Source organism: Chiloscyllium plagiosum, chromosome 5 (assembly GCF_004010195.1).
Source record: "Chiloscyllium plagiosum isolate BGI_BamShark_2017 chromosome 5, ASM401019v2, whole genome shotgun sequence".
NCBI classification, from domain to species: domain Eukaryota; kingdom Metazoa; phylum Chordata; class Chondrichthyes; order Orectolobiformes; family Hemiscylliidae; genus Chiloscyllium; species Chiloscyllium plagiosum.
The window spans coordinates 68,446,371-68,457,061 of NC_057714.1; the positions used below are offsets into that span (position 1 = coordinate 68,446,371).

The 10,691-nt window shown below is 38.6% G+C and overlaps 1 protein-coding gene across 8 annotated transcripts in view; it reads right to left on the reverse strand.

Moving 5' to 3' along the window:
* Positions 1-5,271, reverse strand: part of akap9 (A kinase (PRKA) anchor protein 9) — a 261,473-nt gene extending 256,202 nt beyond the window's left edge. For all 8 annotated transcript variants that reach the window (XM_043690268.1, XM_043690265.1, XM_043690267.1 and 5 more), the window contains exons 1-2: positions 5,090-5,271; positions 1,163-1,399 (exon numbers count right to left, since the gene is read on the reverse strand). In XM_043690268.1, coding sequence (XP_043546203.1) covers positions 1,163-1,399; positions 5,090-5,137 — 285 coding nt within the window. In that variant the 5' untranslated portion in view covers positions 5,138-5,271. The remainder of the gene's footprint in view (positions 1-1,162; positions 1,400-5,089) is intronic.
* Between the last annotated feature and the right edge of the window lie 5,420 nt (positions 5,272-10,691).

Here is a 10,691-nt window from a genome sequence, read left to right on the forward strand (position 1 = left end):
GGAAGTAGTCAGCTCGTAGCATCCTTGATACCCTGCGAGAAAAGGAGAGAGTGGATGATGTTGAGCTGTTCCTTGATTACACGGTCATGGTCATTTGGCAGAATGCCTCATCACCAGAACTTTCCAACAAACACCAAGACATCGGAGTCTCTGGGGTGGGTGGGGTAGAGACTGTCACACATCTCCTTCTGGAATATGCCTTTGCAAAAGTAAGTCTGGAGAAAAATGCTGCGGTTTTTGATGAGCAGCTCTGTGATGCAGAACTCTGTGTCTGTTTCCCAGGACGCACACTGAAACAAACATCGACTGTGCCTGGAGGACCATCAACTCGGTAAAACACACTCTTTGGTCTGCCTGAAACTTGTTGGTCTTCCAGAACAAGGAGCTGACCTCAGCCGAGTGTTGCATTCCAAGGTCCTGGCCAACATGCTGTGGGTGCACTAAATCTTGAGGCTGCTGCCAGCAAAGCGCAGTGGGCAAAATAAGCCATCATCTGAGGTCTTTCTGCCAAGGTTCAGTTATCAAACTTGCTCCAGTACCTCAAATGCATCTAAATATAGTCTTGAACAAATAACAAATGTCTTGGGTTTGTTTGCTGGAGAGAATTAAACTTCAACTTTTGTTTGTTTGATTCTTCATACACTTCTGTATAGGACTGAACTGCTTTAGTGCCTACATATATTGTCACTTTTTTTTACATGAAAAAAATCCAATGAAAAGTTTTATAACTATGCATGTATATAACAGCATTTTTATGAATAAAGTATTAATTTTAAAAAAGACATACAAAATCTAGGCTAATATGTTGAACTGGTGTATTGTGACCATATCTCATGTTTAGTTGGTAGTCTGGGTTAAGTCAATTTTTCTGATTACCTCGACATCAGTGCTAATGACAAATTGTATTTCCTTCAACAAATATGACAAAATTCTACTTTCCAATCAGAAACATGCGAATTTGATACTTTGTGAGACACCATCTACCCAGAACACATAATGTATGAACTTATTAGAACTGGGAAAATATTAGGCTTTTGGACTCCTTTACTGAGGAACTATACAATGTGACACCACACAAATTCTATATAGTATATCAACACACTATTACGAATTTGTCACATCTTATTAAATTGAACAAAAACAAAGCACAAATAGTTCTCACCTCAATCATATAGGTCTGGTCCTGTTTGATTACATCTCCACTGCGTAAAATCCTATTAATTATGAACTCTCCATCTCCTGGCGGCCCACTCTCTGCCCTAATTTTATCATCCTGTTCCTGATGTTTAGTTGTGACATATCCCACTTGCTCCTCTGGTTTGCTTGCTACTTTTTTCTTTTTCTTTTGTTTTCTTCCCGGAAGATTGGCCTGGGCTTTCCGTTGTCGAAATTGGGCAAGCTAAAAATAGAAAAATTGATCATAACTTTTCAGATTATCAAAATCTTTAATAGTGATACAAGATCTTACACTTTTCTTCCCACAAACAGAAATTAAAACATTATGGTAAATTATGACAATTAATCCTATTGAAATTCCCTCATGCCTGGAATACACATTGTATAGTGTAGTTCCTGTTTGGAAAAGATGTTGCAAAAAAGTTCTATATTACAGATTACGTTCTATTTAATTTCCAATAGTAATGATTTTGTTACATGCATCACGTTTCTGCACAATGGTTAGAATGTACAAGGTTAAGGGCTGATTTGACCAAGGCATTTTAACATGCCTTGGTTAGTGGAGAGAAACATGCCCCTACTGGTAGATGACTTTAAGAAAATAAGACTTGGTTTGAAAAAATGTAGTCAGTTCCAGGTATCCCCATAACTCTGCAAATTCCTTCAAATATCTTATCCATTTCCTTTTGACATCATGGAGTTTGGAAATAGTTTGGAACTCCAATTAAAAAAGAGTAGATGCTAGCTCAATTAAAAAATGCTAAATCAGACGTAGATACATGCTCGACATTAATGGAAAAGGATATTGAGCCAAAGCATGTGCAGTAAAGTTAAGGTAGAGATTAGCCATGATCTCACTGATTAGTAGAACAGGCACGGAAGGCATAATGGTCTATTCCTGATCCTACATTCCCATAATCTAATCCAGTATGAAACAGTGATTTGGTTATGTAAATTTGGACTCCAGCAAGACATCATTCCCTTAACAAACTTTACACTCCCTTTTTCAAAGCCTTTCCATTCTCAAAAGAAAAAAAAATAAACAACAATAATAGTATTATGATAGATTCAGAATGACTTCCAACCCAGGATAATGCTGAGAGTAACATCTGGGAATATATTTTCTATGTAATATAAGCATATATATGGAGCAAGTTGTAAACATAATAGATATAAAAGCAAAATGCTACAGATTCTGAAAACTGGGGAACAAAACAGGAAAATCTGGAGAAACTCAGCAGGTCTGACAGCATCTGCAAAGAGAGAAACAGAGTTAACATGTCACATGAGTTACACATTTGCTAAAAGGCTACAGAGGATTCCAATACATAAATTCATCACTGTTATGAAATTCACAGGACTATGTGCACCATGATCTTCGACTGAAAGAATGCATGGATACGCTTGGAACATATGTGCAGGCAGCATCTGATGGTGTAATGCTGGACAAAGAACTTCTTAAAAAATTATACGACTCTTCCACAGGATATATTCCTTGAGTAAAAAGCTTAGTTAATGTGCAAAATCATTACATCACAACATTTGGGAACTGCTGACTCTGATCCAGTTTCTCACATCAGTTCTGAAGAATTATGTCAGACTTGAAATGGCAACTCTGACTAAATGTTAACTCTGATTCAGTATTCAGCTTCTTGTTCACCAATTAGATATGATTTCAAAGATACTAATCAGATAGAATAAGGTTTGTTAATTAGGATTAGGGTAACATTTTTCTAGATATTGTCCAATTCCGTACAGTTTATGAATCAATTTTAGAGATGGTATGTTGAGCTTTATTACTCAATCGAGTAGATGCATCAAGCTAAAATAAATGTGGAAATGTGGAAACATGGAAACACAGACTTCAAAATACTTGCATCCAATCTGGAAAACAAAACTCAAAAGTTGTCCTCCATGTCAAGAAATATACTCATTTTCATAACTATCATAACTTTCGTAAATATGCCACTGGCTAAGTGAAAGAATTCTACTTTGCTACAAACCAAGGCTTTAAAGATTTGCTTCATCCTTTGAGTAAGCAGCAGCATAATGAGTAAAACATTACCTCACAACACATTTGGCGACTGCTGATTCTGATCAGCTCCAGGTCATCACTGCAGAAGTTTTTCACAATAGCATCCTAGGTCCAACACAGCTTCATCGATGACTTCCACTCAATCATAAATCCTGAAATTTGTGGGACCACTTTCATCGCACAGACTGCAGTAGTCTAAAAATGCCCATCATTACCTCCTCAACAGCAGCTATCGGCGGGCAATAAATTACAATTTGATAATGACAGCCATATCACAGAAACAAATAAAGTTACTTTGTGTTTTCATACTTAATCAACATGCTATATTAATTTGGATTATTTTAATTCAACTCGTACTCCGTTTTCCCCAACTTCTACTGCAGCTATGCCAAACTTCAAGGTTGTCTTTTTCACTTGTCCACTTGTCACTCAGCAAGCTTACAAATGAGCATAACTTAAACAAAAGACACTTTGTGAAAGTGCATTGAACTATGTGAGAACGCAATAAGATGTTTTATATATATTAGATTAGATTAGATTAGATTAGATTACTTACAGTGTGGAAACAGGCCCTTCGGCCCAACAAGTCCACACCGACCCGCCGAAGCGCAACCCACCCAGACCCATTCCCCTACATTTACCTCTTCACCTAACACTACGGCAATTTAGCATGGCCAATTCACCTAACCTGCACATTTTTGGATTGTGGGAGGAAACCGGAGCACCCGGAGGAAACCCACGCAGACACGGGGAGAATGCGTATATCATAGGTTATTCTTGAAGACAAAGATACTACTGTATTAATCACATTTAATCAGCCTGTAACCAGATAATAAACTGTTTCCCTGTGACATTTCCCTAAAACATTTTCAGTACATCAATAAATACAGGAAATTATGCCTACTGAATGCTGAAGTGCTCAATTCCACAAACTTTAGCACACTCAGAAATAAAGATGTCATTACTTACACAGGACACACATAATCTTGTAATTTCTTGGGCAAAATAGGTGCTAATAATTAAATTATTTGGCTAACAGTCAAGCGTGTGGTGCTGGAAAAGCTCAGCAGGTCAGGCAGCATCAGAGAAGCTGAAGAATCGATGTTTCGGACAAAAGCCCGAAACATCAGGAATATGCTTTTGCCTTTCGCCTATTTGGCTAACAGTTCAAATATTCTAACATGCCTTCATTAAAGAATGAATTCTGTTGATGGGATTACTAACTAAACACCACTAAATTCGAAATCTGAAAAAAGTAACAATTATATACTTTAGAAATGTTTGTTAAACTTCTGCAACCTTGTTACTGTCAAGTAACTTTTGCTCCAGGCTTCGTAAGATGTATTATCTTAAATGTACTTCAAGATGTTAGAATGTATGTACAGTATTGCATTGAGCTGTCATTACGAATAGCTACATCTAGTGCAGTACGTACAACATAAACAAATCGCTTTCATTTTCAAGTAAAATCTTTAAAGAACTTTCATAAATACACTTTTAAAAATAATAATCTCCGTTTAATTTCTCCTGTACAATCTGTCGTTTGACACGTCCTTCTGGCAAATATCTTTGTACTGATTCTGATTAGCCGTTTAATTCAACATACAACAAAGCCCTGGACCGTGCTATAGGCCCTCCTGTCACCTTGTGTAAACAATAAAAGCAACAAAAAGGCCTACAATCCTCTGCAGTTGGCTAAAGCCTGCGGATCCAATTAGAAAGCTCAGAGACATAACAGCTCATCCCTCTGCACCTGGAGACGGGGCCATGGACCGGCACCATACAGGCAGAAAATTACAGAGCAGCGCCGGTCTCCTTCCCTCCCTCATCCCGCCTCTAATGTTCGCCGCCGCTGCCGAGCAAGTGAGGCACTCTTACCTTGGCTTTGCCGGCCTCCAGTTTCTTCTGTCTCTCCTCGTCTTCCATGACTGCGTGTGTGAGTGAAAGAGAGAGAGGGAGGGAGGGAGCACAGCTCAGTCAGTGACACGTTAGCAGCACCCGCCGACACCACCGCTCGAGGCAACACCCCCCACTGCGCATGACAGACTCACGGCCAGCCAGCAATCCCTCACGAAGGGAGGGAGGAAGAGAGGGAAGAAGAGGGAAAGGGAGTCGGGGATGGGAGAAGAGAAAGGAGGGAGGGTGGAGAGTGACCTTCAGGTTAAACCACGATCAATCCTCTCTCTCTGATAAGAGAATAGCCATATGATCTGATAAGACCTATGGTGACTTGATTACTGAAGGTATGCAAGATTATCAGGGATATGCAGGAACTTAAAGGTAGAATCTATCTACCTCTGCCTTAAAAATTTTTTAAAGATTCTGCATCCATCGTGTTTCTCTCAAATTTATTTGAGAGAAAGTATGTTTCTTCATCTCTCTAATAAATATGTAACCCCTTATTTTTGAACCGTGATGCCTAGTCCCAGAATAGGACATTCATCTGGTCAAGTCCGTTCAGGATCTTAAATATTTCAATTAAGAGTAAATTGACTGTTCTAAACCCCAAAGGATATAAGCATGCACTGTCTAGTCTTTCCTCATAAGGCAATCTTCTCATTCTAGGATTACTGGAATTAGTGTTTTATGATACAGGTAGACATGTATATCTACAGTGGTTTCTGTTTCACACGCATGATTAAGTACAGAATGTTGTTCTATGATGCAGAAAAGTCAAAAATCCAGAAATGATTTGGTCCCAAGCATTTTGGCCTGCAGGATATCAAGTGGCTTACATACAAATGAATGACAACAATTATTAAATTCATTAAAACAGGTAGACAAGAGTTTTATTTATTTCTTCAACAGTTTCATAACAATAGGGATAGAAATGTATAGAATGGAAACACACCCTTTGGTCCAACTCTTCCATGCCAACCAGATATGCCAACCTAATCTAGTCCCTCTTGCCAGCACCCAGCCCATATCCCTCCGAACTCTTTCCTTCCAATTCATATACCCATCCAGATGCACTTACTCTGGCAGCTCATTCCATACATGAACCACCCTCTGTGTGAAATTATTGCCCCTAGGTCTCTTTTAGATCTTTCCCCTCTCACCGTAAACCTATGCCCTCTAGTTCTAGACTCTCCCACCCCAGTGAAAAGACCTTGTCTATTTACCCTATCCAGGCCCTTCATAATTTTATTAACCTCTATAACGTCACCCCTCAGCCTCCGACGCTATAGGGAAAGCAGCCCCAGGGTATTCAATCTGGACAATAGGGAATTACAGCGAAAAAGAGAAGGGTTTTCCATTTTTAGAATTATATTTCCATAAATTAATCTCAAACTGTGTAATGAAGTTGTTTCTGTAACAGAAATGTTTGTGACGTTCAGGATATCATGGATGAATATGAAATGAACTGAACTTTAATCATATCCCATTATAATAATCTGAACGGAAAAGCTATCAAAAGGTGACCAGATACTTTACTTCAAAGGGGAAATAAGCAAAAAGAGGGGAATGCACTTTCACTTTAAATTGATCCTGATAATAGTTGTTACACTCTTAGGACACCAGCCACGACACCCACCACCAAGGTTTTGCTGGATCAGATGAGTCCCCTTGCCAGTGGGTTTGCTGGCAAGGAGGGCCATAATATCGTCCAGTTGTGAATCTTGTCCCATATTTGTCCACCCCTTACCTGGTTACAATTTTACAGGAGGCAGACAAGGTCTAAGGTGGCATGCCTGCCCCCACCCAAATGACTAGGAGAAAGTGAGGACTGCAGATGCTTGAGATCAGAGTCGAGAGTCTGGTGTTGGAAAAGCACAGCTGGTCAGGCAGCATCCAAGGAGTAAGAGAATCAATGTTTCGGCATAAGCCCTTCATCAGGAATTCTCCTGCTCCTCAGATGCTGCCTGACCGGTTGTGCTTTTCCAGCACCACACTCTCAACCCCCACCCAAATGACATCTATAAGTGGCCAATTAACAGGCAAGTTAAGGCCATTTTCAGGCCAGAGTGAGGAGGTCAAGGAGGAAAGAGCACAGCACGTTAGCCTGCTCACACTAAATGCACAGTCTGATAAGTGGCATGTTATAGAGCATTTATAATTGTTTGCTGTATCAGAGACTTTCACAGAATATAGAACAGTACAGCACAGCACAGGCCCTTCAGCCCTCGATGTTGTGCCGACTCCTACTCTTAAGATTTAATTAACCTTCATACCCTTACATTTTACTATCATCCGTGTGCCTATCTAAGAGTCATTTAAATGTTCCTAATGTATCTGACTCTACTACCACTGCTAGCAGGGCATTCCACGCATTGATCACTCTGTGTAATGAACCTACCTCTGACATCTCCCCTCAACTTTCCTCCAATCATATTAAAATTATGCCCCCTCGTGACAGCCATTCCCGCCTGTGAAAAACTCTCTGGCTATCCATTCTATCTATGCCTCACATCATCTTGTACACTTCTATTAAGTCACCTCTCATCCTTCTTCGCTCCAATGAGAAAAGCCTCAACCTTTCTTCATAAGACATGCCCTCCAGTCCAGGCAGCACCCTAGTAAAAATGACACCTGTAAGTGGCCAATTAACAGACAAGTAAAGGCCATTTGCTGCTTAATTTCCAGGCCAGAGGCAGGAGACAAGGACGGAGGAGCACAGCACATTAGCACATTTTGACAATGAGAATTGAAGTTACACAGCTAATTCTCCTCTGATTGGTTATTCTCTGTAGGCACTGTTTCACAAAAGTTTAATATTAGCAATTAACTAGAAAATAGTGACAAGGGTTGTTTGCTTTTTATCATCTTGCTATCATGCTAAGAGATATTTAGATTTGCCATTTACAACACCTTACGTCGGTGCTGTGTCCCCACTAACTCATGCCAAAATTAATAAACTTAACATTCACAAGTCTGCATGCCTTTATATGATGAGACCGGGCTTTCCAGTTGCCTCTAAAAAAAAATCAACCATAAGTTGATTGATTAAAATGCCTGAGTTTCCACTAGTAATAAGATGAATCAGAGTTCCCAGTGAGAGTTGGGCCACAATACTTTCTGGCTTTGATGAGCTGTGAAGCTAAACTTGGTTTTATCTTCTTTACTTAAATTAAATTCCATTTAACTGGATGTCCTATTTTTAACTTAATTTTCAACTCTGTAAAGTAATGCAACTACCTTTATTCTTCTGTTCTATCCAAAATTTGTACCTAGGTACCTGTATTTAAGATGTCGCCAGAAGAGGTAGACGTTGTAAAAGCTTTTCACTGTACTCCTACAATGGAGTACACATGACAATAAAAGATATTCTATTCTATTCTGTTTTATTCTAATTAGCTTGAAGGTGAATTATTGAAGCCAAGATCCAGAGGATGGAAGTCAGATAGGAGACATTTTGAGCTATTTCACAATATCTGTTTGCTAATTTTGGCTAAAGTTAGTGTGCTTCACAACTGAATTGAAGATAATTTCATTACTTTAAAAATTATATACTTTACAGTTGTTTCATAATAGTTTTTTTCATTAAGACAAATATACTCGAATCAATAAAAGTTTGCAAAATAAACTAACTTTCCCCATTTTGAATATTTTTTATTTTACAAATTAAGGTGCCTTCTTTAAAAACTGAAAGTGCCAGAGAAACTTGACAGATCTGGCTGCATCTGTGGAGATAGAAGTGTTTCACAACCAATGTGACTCTTACTTCAGAACTTTATTCTCTCGTCACAGTAAGTGCTGAGTTTCTCCAGCACTTTGTTTTTATTTCTGATCTCCAGCCTCTTTCAGTACTTCGCTTTTATTTAGGTAGCTTACTCATTTGGGCTTGAAAAGAGGCTAAGGTTAGGATGACTTTACAGCTTATTTTACAAACATAACTTGCACAGAGTTAAAAATGATCCAGGATTTCAATTCGAGGAGATGGAATCAGGCAGTGGAACAGCTGTACCCAAAAATACATATATGCAATTCTTAACATAGTATCTTCCGCTATGGAACTCTGATGTGCAAATATAAAATGGTTGTAACATTTCAAAATTTGTTTCATGAATAAAATTGAAACTTTACATGAATTATTGAGTTTTGTGACGGGTTACAATTTCATCAGGGTCACCACTACAAAAGCTTTCATACCTGGAGACAACAGGTGACAGAGTTAAAGTATCACATAATGTACAATAATGATTGAACAGTAAATGTTTTAAGTTGAATTTGTAAAATTTTGCTGCTTAACCAATCATTTAATTCAAGAATAAAATACCAGCCTTTGCAAATGAATGATGTCAGTTAGAAGGAAGAAATATTGGAAAAATATTTTTGTGCTCATCAATCTGTTCAACCATGGTGAAACAGTAGGAATTATATGAAGACACTCTCTCAAGTGTCCAATAAGTTTAAAAAGTACAGTACATTACCAACATCACTGGTTTTATCTTGCCTCCTGGGAAGTGGTGTTGTGCAGCTGATTGTCTGACAGATTTTTAACTCCACACATCGCCTTTTAGACATTTTTGTGCCTCTTTTATGGTTAAAAGCTGTCTCCTAGAACGTGCTATCTCAGAATACCTTTGGAAAGAAATGCTCAGTGTTTTAGATTTCAAAGTTTAAATGATAAATTATTTAGTTTAGAGGATAAATGTATCAGAGAATGTAATTTAAGCCACAACAGTTAGGTAATACAAGTGAACACACTCCTTTTACTCATTAATGAATGACATTTTATACAAGTTAAATGTCTTTGTACCATGTGTTTGATAATGCTCAATTAATATATGTGCATAATACTTATATGTTAGTGTCTACTATGAAGGAGATAATGAAAAGCATTTAGAAATACAGAATATAATCAAGGTTGGCTTCATGAAGGAGATATCATGCCTGACAAATCTATTATAATTCTTTAAAGAGGTAACAGGTAGGATAGAGAAAGAGGCACCAACACTGGGGTCAAACAAAGTTGTTCTGATGAGGTCATTTCTCTTGAACTGTGTTGGGCAAAATTAATAACTAGGGGTGTAGAGAAGACCTTACACTAATTGAGGTGAAGGAGGGTTTGGGAGAGAGGAAATATAGGTTTACAAAGCAAGAGGATTTGCAGCATTACAGGGCAGCTATTTGGATAATGACAGAGAAGGACATTGCTCCCTATGACTGGAACCATTTCCTCAGCTAGTCAAATGACCACCCCAATTCCCATACTTAAGATGCTTGCAGCCCCAATGATACCATGGACAGACCCTTAGAAATCATACATTGCATACAATATCCCAGACAACACCATTGCTGTCCCACTGGCTCACAGACCCAGCATAATTGGCAGAATAGTGGTGTATATTCAGGAGCAAGTTTCCCTGGTAGTCCTCAACAATTGGAATACTCTATTTGGAACTTTATCACTCTTTCTTCATTGTATCTGGGTCAAACTCCTGGAGCTCTTTTCACATCACTATGAACGGTGCAACACCCAAATTATTGCAGCAGTTCAAGTGGGCACCACCACCACCTTCTCAAAGGCAATTGGGTA